At 42.4% G+C, this 19,184-nt stretch overlaps 2 protein-coding genes across 2 annotated transcripts; both read right to left on the bottom strand.

Annotated features, from left to right (window-relative positions):
• Positions 1-8,151: 8,151 nt before the first annotated feature.
• LOC306934933 (duodenase-1-like) lies at positions 8,152-11,155 on the bottom strand (the record flags this gene model as incomplete). The annotated part of the gene is made up of 4 exons (XM_079517756.1): positions 8,152-8,205; positions 9,019-9,157; positions 10,300-10,459; positions 11,110-11,155. The coding sequence occupies 4 exons, from the start codon at positions 11,153-11,155 to the stop codon at positions 8,152-8,154; spliced, it is 399 nt and encodes a 132-aa protein (XP_079373882.1).
• A 1,572-nt stretch (positions 11,156-12,727) lies between these two features.
• On the bottom strand, positions 12,728-18,955 carry LOC306935545 (UDP-glucuronosyltransferase-like; the record flags this gene model as incomplete). Its single annotated transcript, XM_079518646.1, has 5 exons — positions 12,728-13,302; positions 13,675-13,894; positions 15,297-15,384; positions 16,900-17,031; positions 18,095-18,955. 5 exons carry the CDS (start codon positions 18,953-18,955, stop codon positions 13,020-13,022), a joined length of 1,584 nt encoding a protein of 527 aa, XP_079374772.1. The 3' UTR covers positions 12,728-13,019.
• Between the last annotated feature and the right edge of the window lie 229 nt (positions 18,956-19,184).

The following is a 19,184-nucleotide window of genomic DNA, read 5'->3' as shown; positions in this document are numbered from 1 at the left end:
AGGCTGAGTTGAAAATGTTCATGTGGCATTTCTTCCTCGGCCTAGTGGGAATGTGCGTGCACAATTTCACGGAAATCACACGATGTGTTCATGATTTGCAGCATTTTGTTTGAAACTGAGCACTCCTGCGAACTTTGGAAGCCAATCTTAGCCAATCAGGATGGAGTCTGAGAAATCTGAAAGACCCGTTTCGTTGAATGGCTCTAGAGAGACTGTGTACCAATTTGCTTGATGTTTGGACAAAATCTGTAGGTGTACTGTGCAAAAACTTGTTTTGCACAAAGCGGCCTCCTGGTGGCGCTATAACAGGCCGTTCTGGAAATGTTGGGGCAGAGGTTCATCGTTGGCATCCAGGGAGTGTGTGTGCAAAATTTGGCATCGACCGGGTTAACGGTGCCGGAGATTAGCACACACACACACGGACGGACGGAGTGTAAAACATACTCTCTCGGAGTCTCTCCCCATGCCTTCGGCCTGGTGGAGACAATGAATGGACAATTTTGTGTGTTCGTGTGAACACAAACATTGCATAACACAAACATTGAAGACGAAGGTGAGGTGAACACAAACATTGCATAACACAAACATTGAAGACGAAGGTGAGGATGCACATTCTGATTGGCCGGAATGAGATGATGTATGATGATAAGATCGCCCCTCACTTCACAAGGGTGTGATATTTCTTCTGAAATCTTACTCACACAGGTTTGATTTGTTGTGTGCAAAATACATTATCATTATTTCAAAACCCTTCACAAAACAAAGAATTGCATTCGTCACATTATAGTTGCTTTTGAGTCAAGCATGTCTTTTTGCAGTCAGCCAATCATGCCAATGCGGACTTTTAGGTGTGATAAGGCTTATAAATGGCACCTAAAAGTCAGCATTGACTGACTGCTAAGAAAATGCATTTTAACGCCATTTTAAAGCCATTCACTACATTTTCCATGACATTTCCATTTCCATTTCCACTGCTCCTTTTTTGATGTGTGTTGCGTGAGTGGAAATATGATATGAAGCTCATTGTAAATCCTGCAAGTCATGGTGCCACGCATGCCATTTCATGCACAATCTGGCCCATTTATCTCTGGTCCCTCCCCTCTCAGTCAACAGCACAACACTCACACATACTGTAGTGTAATTGCGTGCTACCACATACTGTACATGTGCCCTCTTACCCAATAGCTCCCTCTATTTGTCTTTCACTCATCACGCTCTTCTTTCTCACGCAAACACGCACACACCTACACCCACCCTCATCAAAAGCATTCAAGTGGTGTGCGAAGACAGCCATTTGCAGTAAGCAAACACCCACACAGACAGGCTGCTGCTGACACAGCACTTGCTGGGAGGGAGATGACATCAGATTTATGATATCCTTCACCAATAATTACTTGCGCAAGGCGCAAGCAGAGCGTGCAAGTCATGTTTTCAGTCAGGTGCTACGATGCGCGTGTTTGGGGCCAGCACATGTTATGACGTCATATGCTGGCCCCAAGCTGACCGTGCAGGTGTGTTTTCATATGAGCATATGATGAATATATGTACCAATGCCATGGTATAGTTGACGGTGACGTAACAATGATTTTACCATACTTAAAAATACTACTTTTTTTCCTTCAGAAGCAAGGTACGTAGCAAATAGCTAAATCTAATAATTAAATATGTGAGACTAAGATTTGAAGGTTTATAGCGGTCTACAGCACTTGCACGCTCTGCTTGCGCACTAGTAGGCCACTTGTGTGCAACAAGTAAGTAGGCACTCGACAGAGTGCAGTTCTAGTTACATATTATGAAGCAAAGCCCTACACGACTGGAAAGCTTAAACATCTCAAAACAGTATTGATACTGTAGTAGGGGGTCGGCAAGTAAGTTTGTTAAGTCACCAGATAGTGGGCCAGAGCAAAATCAAATGGTTATTGAAGAACTGAAACTTGCAGCAGACCATCTAATAACACATATTGATTGTTAATTAAAAAAATCACACCCGTGTGACATTATTGAGTGGTGCAACCACTCCAAGGACATTGCTGTTCCACTCAATAAAGATTTGTTGTATAATGTAGCTGCAAACTGTAATCAAATGTTAACAGGCGCAGATAGAAATGCTTCGTAATCATTTTTGTGCAGGCCACATTCTTGAATGATGCACTTAAAAGAATGTTTAGTTAATTGAAAAGTAATTATAGACAAAAAGACAAAAAGATGACTCCTGCACATCCATTGTGCGTGCAACGTTGCAATGCAACGTTTCGACCCTCTAGGTCTTCATCAGGACAATTTGCCTGATGAAGACCTAGAGCATGGGTATTCAACTGGCGGGCCAAATGCGGCCCGTGGGGCGCCCTCTAGTGGCCCCTGGAATAATTTTTGAGGGCTAATGAAAGTTAGGTATGGTGTGTACGATATGAAGTGAGATTACTATCCTGCTCATTACTGTGCATAAATGTATATACAGAAATCTTTGTGTATGAGCACAAAATGCATTTTGAGAACCCACACATTTTCACACTTTGCGCGTGCTGTGCAGCCCCCCACACACAATCATTCTACAGTTGTGGCCCCCGGCCTAATCTAGTTGAATATTGCATTTTTGCCATAATAAAGTAAGTCTCTTGTGGAGCTGCGGATGTTTCCTCTTCCTCTTTGATGTTTGCCTTGATGCCTTGACATCCAGCACCTGGCCTTAATACAGGCAAGAGATGTGCACACAATCTTGCCTCAGTTGCCTGTATTCCATGTCCATATCATTGTACAGCACTTGTAATGTTTTGAAAGGTGCTTTATAAATAAAATGTACTTACTCCCTGCTTAGCACATTAGATAGCAGACTGACCTATTTAGACGGATTCTCAACACAGGCACACGCGATGAAAGAACTATAGAACTATAGAAAGAGACTCATTAGGAGAATGTCAGGAGGAGACATACTGCCGGTGTGGCCTCATGCAGCAATAACACGCAGTCAGCAACCTAAGCTTGTACAATTGTGGTTCCATGTTTGTTTACATAATGTGTCATGGGTACACATTGTAAACAACTTAGCAGTGGAATGCAGCCAGGTCTCCAGGGAGCAGGACCCTGCATGCAGCACAGTGGCTACACCCAAAGTGAGTTTGAAAACATGACCAACGACAAAGACCTTCCAAACCGACTGGGATAAATACAACAATGCGAACACAGCAGCAAGATTTGTGAACTGTTTGTGAAAGAAGGTTAGCCAATGGAATACAACCACCCTAAGGACTGTTGTTTGCTGCATCTGTACCGAGTGGACCTCTGACATAGACCTATACTGCACATATAAACAAGCTGCTGAGGTCAGCTGACCAGCTGCTCCTGACTGTGCCCAATTCCAATTACAGGTCCAGAGGCGACCTTTTTCAGTGGCCGACCCCAACCTCTGGAACTGTCTGTCCCTACATATCAAGTCTGCCCGCTCCTTAGAGGCCTTTAAATCTTTACTTAAAACGCATCTCTTCTCCCTGGCTTTCAATGATGTTTGACCTAATTAACCTGTGTCATTTTGTGTTGCTTTGATGTTTTACTATGCTATTTGTGTTGATTGTATGCTTGTTTTATGATCTTGTACAGCACATTGGTTGACCTTCTGGTCTTAGTAAATGTTTTGACACTTGCTTTGAAAATGAATAGGAAAAAAAACATATATATAGATAGATAGATCTCTGATTTAGACACTTCCAGGGCTGTTTTAATGTGTTGTCTTCTTCAGTGGTGGAAGAATTTTTAGTAAAAGTATCAATAACAGTACCACAATGTATAAATACTCTGTTACAAGTAAAAGTTCAGTGTTCAAAATGTACAGGAGTAAGAAGAGTACAAAAGTATTGGCATCACAATATACTCAAAGTACCAAAAGCAAAAGTGCTCATTATGCAGTTCCATTTCACAAGTTTGCATGTATGAAGATCTTTTGGAAATGGCCAACCTACAAGCTCACAATACGTCACTTTACATTAAATAGCCAAAGTGTAGTTATATATACTGTATATAGGGTTGAAGTGGTTAATCTATATTTTGTAATAATATTAAAATCACGCTTGTGTGAAGAAGTGAGCGGTGCAACTGTACCGTGTGGGGGTCCCCGCAACATCCAGACCCCCAGGAACGCGCCCAGGGGGGCGGCCCGGTTCCGGCGAGCCGCCCCTTGTCCGAAACCGTTGAGAAATGACAGAGTTACCGTGTGGGAGTCCCCGGGGGTCCCTGGAACATCCAGACCCCCAGGAACGCGCCCAGGGGGGCGTCCCGGTTCCGGCGAGCCTTCCTGTGTCCGAAACAGCCGAGAAATTACAGAGTTACCGTGTTGCAGCTTTCCGTGCTCGGACAGACACATGCAGGGTCAGACATAAATTACATACACACATAGCTGCGTAATGGAGCGGAGGGCACCGCTCAAAAATAACTAAAGTAAAAAAGTGAGAGAAAACTAAAGTGTATGGCTAGGACATGAAAAGATGAAAACAATGTTATAGGGACATGATACTCTTGTAAGGCACAGCCCTCAGCATGCAGAGCTAGACCCATCTACCAGTAGCCTCAGGCTTCATGCTTTGGCCAGATTGATTTACTGGACCCCCAACTTTTTCAAGCACGTCAAGATACAAGAATAACCAACAAATCTGACGTCAGGGTATAACTGGTACAAGTAAGACGCGTAAACGTGGGAAGCGAACAAAGATGTTGTGGCAGTCTGACACACACACACACACACACACACACACACACACACACACACACACACACACACACACACACACACACACACACACACACACACACACACACACACACACACACACACACACACACACACACACACACACACACACACACACACACACACACACACACACACACACACACACACACACACACACACACACACACACACACACACACACTTTCAGTTTGTAGTTGCCCTCTGGTGGCGGGCGGGTGGTGTTACAGTTCTGTGACAGTTCTGGCCATCTTCTATAGTTAGTGCTCACTTCGTTCGCAAGAACTAGCTCTCAATGATGACTAATAAAGATGTGGATTAAAGGATCCAATGCCAGGGTGTAATTGGTTTTCGATGGTGAACCACCATTCACCAATATGAACCATATAATTCAACAGTTCATATTCATGTTAATACTGTTTGGGCAAGTCACTCAATGTGGCCTGTGTATTTACTGTACATATACCTATTTCAGGGACTCTTAGCTGTTGTCACCTGGGGTGTTGGCTTAAGTGGGGACTTGTTTAACTTTAAGTTCCCACACCCGGGAGACCTCCGTATTGAATAATAGTCTGGGATAGTCTGCTAGAGGACAGAGGACAGCAACTTACAATGGGCCTGGTCTTCAAAATACTCAAGGGACCAGTGCACATGTGCGTGTCTGACTACTTAACCCCCACGAGCACAACACCTTAAGGAGCTCCACTGATCTCTTTCCCTCCAGATTCGGCACAAACATAGGGATAAATTAATTCTTCTTCAAAGAGCACCTGTCTGCAATTTGCAACTTTTTCTATAGCTTGCCAAACCCCCCCCCCCCCTCTCTGTAAATATACTTTTAGTATTGATGATCTCTTGTATTGTATGTCTTATTATGGCATGTCTTTACGAATTGAATACATAGAGCTAATGTGTGTCACTGTGTGATTGTGAAGCAGGGCGTTGTTGAAAAAGAACATTCATGCTCAGCGTACCAAACCTGGATAAATAAAGGTGTAACGAAGGCTTTCACCTATAGAGCTCCATATGGAGACAACAGATGCTGATATCAGCAACCCTAATATTCGTTCAGCCGTCAAAAACCTAGGTGTTACCTTTGATAATAACTTCACCTTCGATAAACAGATTAGCTCCGTGGTAAGAAGCAGTTTCTTCCAACTCAGACTCCTATCTAAAATCAAACCATATCTCCCTCCCAAACAATTGGAAATGGCCATCCATGCATTTATTTAGTCACGGTTAGATTACTGCAATGCATTGTATTGTATGTCGTCTTCTCTTAGGCACTTGCAGCTGGTTCAAAATGCAGCTGCTCGCCTCCTTACGTGCACCAGAAAACGTGACCACATCACCCCCATTTTAGCTAGATTGCACTGGCACTGGCTCCCTGTTAAGTTTCAAATTGATTTTAAGATACTTTTTTTTGTTTATAAATCATCTGTAATGTAATGCTTAAAACACTATACCAATTTGCTAGGGACAGTAACCCACATGTGCATGTCCAATTTGTGAATCTAAGGCCATCATTTTTGTCAATTACAACTATATAGAAATGATGTCTCCACACACACTTCATCATTTCGGTGACTAGGAGAGATGCCTACTATTATAGGTCTAAAGCCTACAGCAAACCTTTGACGTAGCTAGACCCAATCAAACCCAATCTAACCGGTAGCTAAACTACACGTGACTACTTCACGTCAGTTAGAGTGAACTCACTGCTTAAATTAAACTATGGTAAACAAAAACAGATCTTAGAAAGAAGTGCTCTGATGAAAAGGCATGAAAAATGCTAACACATCACTCCTCCAATTATAGCCTACATTATAATAGGAGTTTTTCTAAACAGTCTCAGCTCTATTTGAGATTACCTGTATGTTATCTGTGTTTTGTTTGTTTTGAATTGTTGTTCAACAAATCAGTTTGTACTAGAGTTAATCAATCTATTCACATCACAGTGAGTAGAACAAGTATGCTTTCTTTCCACATAGTAAACAAAACATACAGTAATTTATGTGCATTTTTAGGAGTTTTTCCTTTTGTGTTTTTGGCCTTATTCCTTCAATTTTGTGTAGACTTGTTTTGTGTTTAACTTGAAGCCTCTGACTATAGAGCCACGGCCTATAAGAGAACTTTATTTCAAGAAGTCCAGAGTTATACAGTCACCAGAACAGTTTAGCAGATAAGAAGTTGCCATTTAATCATGCGATGTATATGCTCTGTGTACTCTGTGTTCATCCTCTCACTTTTTACTTTTGCCCTCAAAGATCAAGGACTCAACGTATAGTTTCGTCATGATACTGAGGACCAAGGGGGGATATGTAGCGTGTGACCTGGACAGATATGAACACAGATGGATTTTGGTTCATAACCAAATGAACACATTACAGGCACGGTACACCTTCCCCCCCCACCCCCTCTTTGCCACTAACATTGCTGTGAACAAAACTAGGTTCCACGGGGGAGGGTGGAGTTTAACTTCTCCCCAGCAGACGTTTCTCTGCATGGCTAAGCAGAGGTATTTACGACATGCTCTGGGCTCCTCTCAGAAAGACAGAATCTTTGAGCCTACACAATGAGACAATACAATTTGAATAAAACTGTTTACGTATTATGCCTTTGAACCACGAATATATATATTTGTATACTATCTATTGGGGTTCAACCATATATATATATATTGTGTTGAATTAATGTGATGAGTGTATTATATATTATATATAATTATATTCTGGCTTGCCTGATTTCTAATTGACATACAGCTGTACTGTTTGATATCTCCACATGTGGAAATTCATGCTTAGTCCAAATATTCAGTCAGATGTATTAATAGGAGCTCCCCAGAACCACTAGTGACGAGTTAGTATTTCATGTGCTTTATGGTTCATGGTTTAAGGGGACAGCCCCCTTCAGCTCACACACGTCCGGACTGCACCTCCTTGCAGGACAAGGAGCTGCAGTCCCCGCCTCTTCATATATATGATGACTGGCCAGGCAGCCATCTCTCTCTTAATTTTCGGAACCTCTACTGGGACGACGGAGGACCAGCAAGGGAGGGTTTGACGCCACGTCCCCCCCCACACACACAGCTGTCCTCCTTCACTGACCAGGCCCTGGGTTGACTCCTGTCCCCACCGCAGAAGTTCCATTTTCTGGGTAAGACCTCAGCGCCACAGCGGCCGGTTCCCAGAGACCGTGAGGCAACCCAAAACTGACCAGACGACAGCTTCTCTCTCTACGCGCCTCTCAACGCCACAGCGAGGATAAGACATCCCAAGTCTCCTCTGCCGCTCGAATCTTCAAGAGGGTCAGCTTAAGCCAAGCGCCACCAAGCTGATCCCGACGAGGGAAACCGATGCCCGCGACGAGCTGCCTCTGACGACAACTAATCCACTGCCCCTTGCCTCCCGGGGCTAGCAACACGCAGCTACACCATTCTGGGCCTGAACATCCACTGTTGACGTCCCCTCCACACACAGGCGAGCATTATATCACATGATAAATGGCAAATGAGTGTAGCGTTCAGGCTAGGGTAGATTTGTTATTTTAAAGGTAGATCTGCTATTTTTGAAACCTCTCTTTTATTATTTCATGTTTCTCTTTCCTGTATTTGTTTCATGAGCTATCACTATTTACCTTTACCTGACCTTAGTTTGATCAAATGGTTTCATTTAAACCTGTGTCAATTTTGGGATTGTTTGTACACATTTGACTTATTTTGTTATAATAAATTTATATGATTTTCATTAAGAAGTCGTTGTGTATTATATCTCAATATTTACAGTACAAGTACCATTGGAATATTTAATGCAAGTCTGTCCAAGAACTCATGTTACATTACAGTGACGTGAGCAATATAATTATTATATTGTAATATTTTAATAAATCATAATTCATAAATTATGAATATTGATATTTGAAATATTACGTCCTGACAGCTGTTACCCAGCTATATTACACTTACTCTATACTGCACTATTGTGGTCAAACTGAGGCTTCAAGTAGCTTATAATAAATATCAAGATAATCTTACTTCAGTAATGCAAGTAAAAATGTGTGTGGCAGGCTGAGCAAGATTAGAGGTGCCATTGACTAACCACAAGGGGAACATGTACCAGATATGCCAGTGTGTGGGGGATTGGATGTATAGCTACATCTGCCATTATAATAAAGGTATTCAGTTAAAACATTTGAAACCTTTTCCTCGTTAGTCTTAATGACTACTGTATACTAACATTAATATGTGGATTTTACACAGTGAGAGACAGAGAAAGGATTACCTTCAGTAGCATAATGTCATTTTTGAATTTGCCATCATAATATTTAGGATGTGGAAGGTACCCAGCCACTGAGATATTTTGTTGACTCTTCTCATCTTTGGTTATGTTGTGTGCTCCAAGTACTACCAAAATGTCATCACTGAAATATAACCAAAATTAAGGTTAGATTGCCTTGATATACTGTATTACATTATTAATTGTATAAATGAATAATATTTAGGTTTTACTCTTAGTCTTTTGAATAACACATTCCTATTTTAGTCATCTGAAATTGTTTAATCTTAGTTGACGAATATCAAAATCATTGATTAGTCTTCCGTCCAGGCTACACTGGGGACGGAACGGAACCGCACCACGGGCAGAGTGGAACGGAAGCTGAGGCGAAGGGCTGCGTAACTCCCAAGGACACACGGAAAAATAGAGCACTTGCCAATTCCGTCCCCAGTGTAGCCCGCAAAAGCATAGTCAAAGTAAATTGTAGTATATTGATAACCCAGATACACATAATACACTTAAAATTATGTAGTCTATATCCCGTAGAAACTCTAGACAGCCTGAGAGGCTATGTGTTACCCCTTTTCTCCTTCCCTTTGTTGAGACAAATAGGCCTGCTCTGATGTGATGTATAGGCAACATGCCATGGCACAAATATACATTCTTACTGCACACAGATGTATTGCACCCACAGCATAATGTTAAGTACAAGTATAAGTATAAGGTTAAGTATGGCTGCACCCAAGGTAATGCTTATGGTACATGCTATTGAAGAAAACATATAGGCTGGACTTCTAATACTGATGTGCACCCACAGTTCTGCCGGCCTGGGGTCAAATAGGTCATAGGGTTCCCATGCTATGTTGGAAAGTTTATCAATGGAGGTGACTACCATCATAATATATTCTATTATCTTGAGACCTTCCTTAGTTACAGCCTTGGTTACGTATTGGTAATGGTCACACACACACACACACACACACACACACACACACACACACACACACACACACATGGTCACATGCATTTAGTGCATGTGAATAGACACCCCGTATATAAGCACCTCATTTTCCTCCGTACTTTGCTTCTCAGAGAACATTTTCCTGTTTAGTCATGATTTGGAATGCTTATTGATGTCCTGTAATAAACTCTAAATTAATAACAAAGGACACTGCCTGGACTGCCTCTTTTTTGTATATCCTGCCTGGTATATATATATCCACCTATTATCAACACTCAATATACTACAAAATTAACACTGGTTCTAAATAAGAAAAATAAACTCACATTTTGCAATCTTTTTTGCAATGTGCAGAGGTTAGAACAAAGTCTTTTCGAATGAGAATGCCTCCACAAACATGACCTCCACGGCATTGAAGTTCTGCCATGTAGCGCCTGGAATGAGGCTTGGATTCCTTTCCTCCCACTATGCCACTCTCAGAAGCCCCTTACATGAAAAACAGATCTGCTACTTTTTCTGTTTTTGAATTTGAATCATGAAAAGTAACAGTTTTGTAGATTTGTGGTTTCAACCCGACAGACGACAGAGCGAACAATACAACACAATGTAAAAAGATATTTTGTAAACCTTGTCAAATCATGAACATTATACACACAAAATACATGCAATACAGATCTACAGGCAGAACCGGAAATGGAAAGTTGTGGTTGTTGTAGCAGTACGGTAACTAGGTGGCATCTGTCACAGGTTCATATCTAGAAAGGTTGCAGTACATGTGTAGATAATAAGGCTGTACAGTAAATACAGTAGGCTATGCCCTTCCTGCCCGTGAAGGCATTTTGATTGGCCCCCAAATGAATCAACAATACAATAAATAATACAATTATAATTTATAATATAATATAAGAATATAATAAAAAAAGATCTTACCGGTATCTTTAATTACATACAATTAATTGAATCACGCTAAATTATTTCATAGCCTCAGTCATAGAGGGTCAATATCAGGGTTGAACAATATTTTCCATTATATTCAATGATTCAACTGAATGAGTTAATTGCATTTTTACATTTGAATTACATTAATTACATTTGAATGAAACTTTGATAAAGAACTAGAAAAATTGTAATCTTACCAGTGAAGGACAGCAGCTGAAGCACAGCTATGATGTAGAGGAGCATCATTGTATGTGAACAGTTTGATCTGGTTTTGGTGATCTGCCAACAGGAGTTCTACCCATAGAGTTATATACCCTCCAAACCTCCACAGGAAACCGAGGGTCCATGTTTGTTGTTCACATGACTCATGCAGAGATGAGGTGAGGGGGAATTATCACGCCTTTACACTGAAGTGCATCTGTATAGAAACGACTCCGTAGTCTGTGGTCAGCCTGTTCTTCACGCGCATGCATGGATTAAAGCAAAAATCAAATCTGCCATTTGTGAAACCGTATGAAAGCCGGAGCCTCCACACGCTAGCGCTGTTTCATAAACAATTATCACAATATTTAGAATTATGTTTTTGTAGCCATACAGCCAACCAGAAAAATTGCAGATTGATGCGGCCTTACCAGCCCTGACAAAAAAAAGAATAGTCATTTTGTATTTTCAAACAAAATGCTAAGACGCCAGAGGGTTAACCTTTGCTTTCATGAAATATTTGAGATGCTTAGGGTTTTCTGGAAGATTGAACATGATTCCATTCGCCACATCAAATACTCTTTATTCTTAAAATAACAAAAAATAACCAGAGTTAAATTAACTCAGAATTTTGGTTTTTACTGGAAAACCCTCAACACCAAGGTAGGTTTTTAGCACAGGCATATTTCAGGATATTTCTGCTTGATGGACAGAAGATTGAAAATGACAGGAATGAGAGGGAAGAGGATGCACCTGTAACATGTATGGTGTTTTTGAACCCATGACAAAGCAAGCAGGTCTGTCATGTTTACGGTATGTGCAGTGTTGCCAGATTTTGTGAGAAATCAGAAACCAGGTCAATGAAAACAATAGAGCACCGAAGTCCTGACGTCACTGCCCTCTACTACCAGTAGAGGGCAGTGAGCGCCATGGTTCATGTATGTTTTTATAAGCATTGTACTCTCCATAGGGGGATTTTAGATCGCCTCATATAAGAACTGTGTTTGAAAAATAAACCGATCACCCCGGCCTTTTCACTCATATGGATATGAAGCATCGACTGAAGGTGGAAATGTACAAATATACCCAAAGAGTAACAAAATAAGCGTTAGAAACGAGCCAAACAACCCAGAGACTACATTTCCGGGTAGGCTGCTTCTGCCCGCAGCCCGTCGCACAACAGAAACTGAACGTTAATTACGTTTATTTTTATTTTTATTTTATTGATATATAATGTATCGTGGTTAGTACGAGTCGAGTCAACACCAGCTGAGCTTACGTCAACGAGGAATCTCAGGAACGCAATATGTTGACAGCTGGGCGTGACGTATATGCTCAGCGACATTGCATTCATATGTAGTTTCAAGGCTTTTGCGGTCACATTAATTCCATTTTCTCTAGAAACTGGCTGTATCAAATATGAATGGACATCATTAACGACGCACAGCCACTCCCCTGACAGAAACGCCGAGGTGGTCGGTTTATTTTTCAAACACAGTTCTTATATGAAGCGACCTAAAATCGCCGTTTGGGGATCTCAATGCAAATAAACAAATACATGAACCTGGAGATTGACGCCCTCTACTGAAAGTGACGTCAGACTTCGGAGCTCTATTGTAAAAAAATAACTTTATTTTTCAACCAAAAGCCTTAGATGTAGTGTAAGTGATAGTTTTTGGTTAAAACAAAAAGACTCCCCAGAGCCGAAGGAGGCGTGTGCGCGCACGCACGCGCACGCACACACACACACACACACACACACACACTAATCGTTTTCACAGCACAGTCGCTTTCTTTTTTACATCTCAGTGCGTCCAGTAATTATTTCCTTCGACCTCACCATTCACCTCATTAGTGTAGTAGTTTATAAACGGTGTAATCAACAGCGCTGTGCTGCAAAGCGCTACTACTCCTTCTTCCTCTTTGCGGTCACCTTGGCGTAACACTTGCGGCCGCAGAACAAGCAGCATTTCAGCGTCACCAGCATAACGGTGACGGCGATGACGATGAGGAGGCCGATGACGTCCAGGCTGTGGTACTGGATCCAGTTGAGGTGATGCGCCCCAGGCTTCAGGTGCTCGGCGCCGTTGTGCCTCATGACGAACTCAGTCCAGAACACAGCCAGGTCCATGGGCTCCACGGGCCGGTCCAGATGGATCGAAGACAGCGTATCCATCCTCTCTTGATAACTGTGGGCAGTCAGAGAGAGATGTATATTGTTGTCAGGGCAGAAACCTCCTATCTCTATATTCTAACTTTCCCCGTAAATTAATTTGTTACCACATGCAGCTGAGACAACTTGCCAACCGTTTGTGGAGGGTACCAAAACACAACTTACCATACGGTTCATTCATTTGTTGTTTTTTCATCACATTAATGTTGGCTACCAACATAATCAAAAAATGCCGCTCCTATGCCAGCAAAATGTGGAACGCCATACCAACAGCCATTTAGACATGCAAATCCCGCTCTCAAAGGGCACCTAAGAACGGCTGCAATTCAAAACTGCCCCCATAAAATCTGGAGTCACAAATCAAGCTGGAGTAGTGCTGCTTTCGTACCCTTTGTCACCGATGAGCTTGTTGATCACGGCCACCAGTTCTTCAGAGGTCACGTCGATCAGGCTGGTCCTCTCGGCCACGCCACGGGACACCATGCGCTGCACGTTGTCGAACTGATCCCCGAACAATGGCATCATCACCATGGGAACGGCGTTGCAGATGCCCTCGTAGATGCCATGACTCCCTCCGTGAGTTATGAAGGCTTTGGCCTTGGGATGACCTGAGGAGTAGACCATGGATAGACAAAGCACACACCCTCAATGTCATAATATTATTGTCCATGTCTAACATGTCCATGTCTAACAACAACGAACATTTCACTATCAATTACCCCTATTGCCTCTAAGTTTTTTGGACTTCCCACACCCACACTTTCTGATGTGATATTAACAAAACGGCCATCACATGTGACCATCCCTTACATCGTCACTTTAGACTCATGCCCATCTGGATGATACAGATATAATGTAAATTGGGAAAGTTAATTTTAGTAGGAGTTTTGTTCCGTCAGCCATTGCGGCATTAAACAAACTGCCTCGTTGATGGGATGGTTTGTGTGTATCTTGGAGACTTCATGTATTGTCTGTGTGCTCTATGGTTATGTGTTTATCTGTTTGAACAGACTGTGAAGATGAATATCCCTGAGGGGACAATAAAGACAATTATTATTAGTATTATGTTACTTTCTTCGAGATGATCTTTTGATAAGAACGTAGGTGCCTCATGAGGACAACCTTATAGGTGAACCTATGTTTCAGATTATTGTATCCACAAAGTGTCGTTTGTTAGTGCGGCAGACATCATCCCATCATGAAGTGGCTACCGTAGCCATAACATGTATTTTGGCAACGGTTATAACGTGACGTTTAACTGCTTTCATTAACCACATGAACCCTGCAGAGTCCCTATTCTGGGGTGAACATTTGACAAAAGAAATAGTAGATCTACAAGCTGTGCATTGTGAGCATGACGGTGGCTCAGGGGTAGAGTTTCCGGATGGTAACCGCAAGGTTGCCAGTTCGAACCCGGGCTACCCCAGAGTTAGTTAGTTAGTTAGTGTCCTTGAGCAAGACACTGAACCCCTAATTGCTCCTGATGTGCTGGTTGGTACCTTGCATGGTTTCCGCCGCCATCAGTGTATGAATGTGTGACTGTGACACCGTTCCGTACCTGCACGTCACGTTCTACGAACATGATACCACTGCCGCTGACACAACCACGTCCACACCCAGCGGTTTAGATGGCTCTCACGCCCAGTGGTCTTTGTTAAAGAGTTTACATTAGGCTTATAATTCAATTAATTAATTTTGTTTCGCACTTTGGCAACGCTGTGTGCCTGGTCTCCCATTCTTCTTGAACTCCTCCATCCAAATCTCAATTCATTATACAGTATATTAAATACATAGGCTGTTCCCATTAACCACTTTCAACCGGAGGTCCAAATTCGGGGGAATCATAGCCTAGCCAAACATTTTCAAAAGTTTCAAAATTTGTCAAAAATAGCAACAATAGTGCATCTAAAGATAAAGATTGACTATTTAAGTATTTTCACAAGTATATTGGGCTTAAGTGGTTAAAGCTCAAATAGTCATAGAAGTTTCTACACATGCACTTGCACATACCTAGAAGGTCATTTTGAGGTAGCCACTTCATTAGTTTGACGTTTTTAGGTGCATCTTCAGGTACAACACCAGTGTATCTCCATAAAACCTGAAACAACAACAGCACCTTTTCATGTGGGCCCCCAAACTTATATACATTTGGACCACAATTTGAGAACCTGAGAGCATGTAGTGTTTGGCCTTGTAACTTTTTTCTTTCTTTCTTTTCATGGCCAACCAAGTTAAGGAACAAAGTTCTATGTCTCAGTTAGGAAGGATTAGTGCTTAAGTCTACAAGATATGCGGACTGGACAAATCTTTCACAGCTTAGGCAGGAAAGATTTAATAAAGATTTATGAAAATGATCAGCTTTGTAAAATAAACAATTTGTGTTTCTAAAAAAATCCAAACAATTTTTTGTTTTAGTGTTGGCAAGACACTTAATCCATACTTGAATATAATGGTGCATTTATCCATATCCAAAGCGCTTTACATAGGCAGGCACACACACACACACACACACACACACACACACACACACACACACACACACACACACACACACACACACACACACACACACACACACACACACACACACACACACACACACACACACACACACACACACACACACACACACACACACACACACATACACACACACACACACAACCCATGCAAGGCACCAACCTGCACATTGGGTGCAATTAACAGACGAATATATAGTAGATAATATACTAGAATGATTAAATGTTCCTGGAAACATTAATCAGCACCTGTGGAACTATGTGCACAGGTTACTTCATTTACTGTCCATATCCATATACAGTAGCCTAGTATATTGTCTGTTGAGATCGTATTTGTACTGTACATCAACTTTGTTTGCTATTTTTGCACACCACCATTGTAAAACAAAGTATAATAATACAATTAGACTAATTGATTTTGTCAATGGGAAGTAAATTAACGCTATGCAACGGGTCTCGCAAATGACATTTAATTCACCCAAAACATTTTGTACCCGAGGATCATATCGCTTAGAGAAATGAGCCACAAATCAAGCTTATTTTGAGCCAAAAAGAAGAATCCGAGATATTACGATTCTAAAAACTGCATCCCCATAGACCGCATTAAGCCAGCGGAATTTTCATTTCCTTTTTTTCATCACACCACAACCAGGGTGTTATGAGCGTGTACAGGACACAGTTGTGAACCGCAATCAATTGATATTAAAATAGGCGTCCAAAGGCGGTCTCGGTGCAGAGATCGTTTGGACCGGGAGGCATCAAAAGGCTATAACGGCCCCAAAATGAATGAATTGCCCACTGCTAGCCCTAGTGTGAACAGCAACCCATCTCAACTGGATCTAGACAAGAGCTGGATATCGTCTGTCGGGTGGAATATGTCCAAAACTGTTACTTTTCAGAATTAAAATTCAAAAGCATCAAAAGTAGCAGATCTACAATCTCAAAATGTGTTACTTCGCACCGCGTTTGGAGCTTTAATTTACGATAAAAAAGAAAAGCTTAATTAATATGGAGATAGGTGGTTTCTGCCCGACAGCATATGAAAGTAACACAATACAAAATACCGGCCTTAGTGGGATCCTATCTGCTCTTACCCTTTGAGGAATTTGTCTGAAGGCATCAAAGAACACTTTTGCCTTCTCCGCAGGCATTAGGGATACCATGGAGCCCAGAGTAAAGACAATAAAACCATCCTCTCCCGAGCCCTCTACAAATTCCTCAACGTCCTGCAGGGAGATGAAATTAAATGAAATGAGACCATTATTCTCGAGAGCCATACTGTACATTATAATACATACAGTATAGATACGTATAGAATGATTTATAAAATGTGTTAAAAAAATATATAATGATACACACACACACACAATATATAAAGCCTAATTATAAAGACAAGTCACATGGGATACTGGTGTTGACATGACTCTGCTTCAATCAATTATGGTGTCTTTTAAGTATTTTTAGAGATACTTACATTGTGAATAGGCTGAGTATTTGAAGTGCATATTTGATTCAGTAAACATAGGCTGAGTATTTTAATCCCTATTTTGGGCATGACGTTATAGGTGAAAAAAAAAGGTTTTGAAAATATAACCTTTTTGAAAATGTTTGACAATGGGGCTTAAGTGTTTAATTTGTAGGATAGGCCTACGTTAACCTGACTCCGCCAGATGGGGCAGCAGAGAGTACACTGGGTTCCCCCCTCCTGCTCCCATCTGGGAACTCTCAGGCAGACTAGATGCTCCGGCCACAAAACGGCCTGGGCAATCAGCGGCGGCTAGAGGCGGGATCAAGGCAGCACTGTGTATGCCTTGATCCCGCCTCTAGCTGCCGCTTATGTGTATTGCCTACATGTCATTTTTGGTGTGCTCCCTATATGAGTAGTACATATTGTAGTATCAGTACATGTTGTACAGATAGATATTTAGTTGTGTGTGCGCGTGGCCGCTCGCTCACATGCGCAACACAGTGAGTGTGAAAACATGTTTTCAAGCCAAAACTTGGCATCATTCCAAATAGTTGGAATTGTTGTTACTGTAGCTGGTGAATATTTTTCGCCACTAGAGATTTGACAGTTTTAGGTGATTGTTTATTCCTGGATTTGTAGTATGGAGCACAAGACACTGCCAAGACAGTGTTGCATGGCAAAGATAGTCGATCTACAAGCACACAACGAGTCAAAATGTGCCGCGTTGTACGCTTATAGATTTTTAATAATTTTCTATCTATAATGCCATACACAAAAATTATTGACATCAGGTTCTAAGCACAGGCTCTTTAAACACTCACAGCAGGCAGTGGAGACGTTCCTTTACAGTTGATGCCACCGATCTGGACCATGTTTGGCATGATAGGTTTGGGCCATTCGAAGGTGAAGTCGTACCTGAGCAGCCAGATCGCGCCATGACCTAATATGTCCTTGTAGGTCATGCCATTGCCCAAATACCTGCCAGTCAGCTCATCGAAACTGGCGTACATGATGCGGCACAAGATGGACTGCAGCATGTATATGAACATGTTATTGACTCTTTGCAGAAAGTTCATCTTGTCTGATTTTTCCGAGTGAAATGAGGGGATGTAGGAAGGCGGAGAGGGGCACTGGGCGGCCATTCCGTCCAGGCCACAGGGGAGTCCGCCCAGGAAATAGACTGCCGGGATTTTGAATGTCTCTGCCAGGATGGAGCCACAGGGGAGAAACGGATCGGTGAGCACTAGGTCGTAGTTTGCTCCCCGCAGTTCGTCCATGAGCGGCTGGTTGTACAGCAAGCTCTCGCAGCCTGTCACGTGAAGGCTGGTGAAGTTCACAAAAAGCTGCAAGTCGGCAATCACGTCAAATAACCCCTTTGACTTCAGGAACGGGTTCAGGTTCTTGAGGGAGTTGTCCAGGTCGGCCTTGGTGAACGACACCGGGAAGGTCTCGGTCCTGTAGTCGGCCGAACCCCCACTAAGCAAGCTGGTCTCAGGCACCAGGACCAGCACCTCGTGGTCCCTTTCGGCCAGCTCCTTGACCAGCAGTTTCATGCTGAGCCAATGGCTCCCGTCCACAGGAATAACCAGCACCTTGCCCCCCTGAATGGGCCCCGGAGCGAAGCAGCAGCACAGCCAGGCCAGCAGGCCCAAGGCAGGAGGAAACCACCCTGTCCTGCCCATTCCTTCTGTTGTCTCTGCAGACTGACTCTGCACTCCGTGTACTGAATGAGCCTGAGCCTGCCTGCTCTGGTGGTTGTTGTGAGAGGGAAGATCTACTGGGAGGGTGTTGTTAAGAGGGGGCTGGACTTTGCAAAGCTGAAGTTGTAGTATATGTAAGCGTGTGTTTTACTCCCACAGGAAGCCTAGTCTGCCGTTAGACACAGGGAGGTAAAATTGTATAGATTCCCCT

Source organism: Electrona antarctica (assembly GCF_951216825.1).
Source record: "Electrona antarctica genome assembly, chromosome: 13".
In the NCBI taxonomy this organism is placed as follows: Eukaryota; Metazoa; Chordata; class Actinopteri; order Myctophiformes; family Myctophidae; genus Electrona; species Electrona antarctica.
The sequence above is the reverse complement of the archived record's forward strand: the minus strand, read 5'-3'. Positions and strand labels throughout refer to the sequence as shown.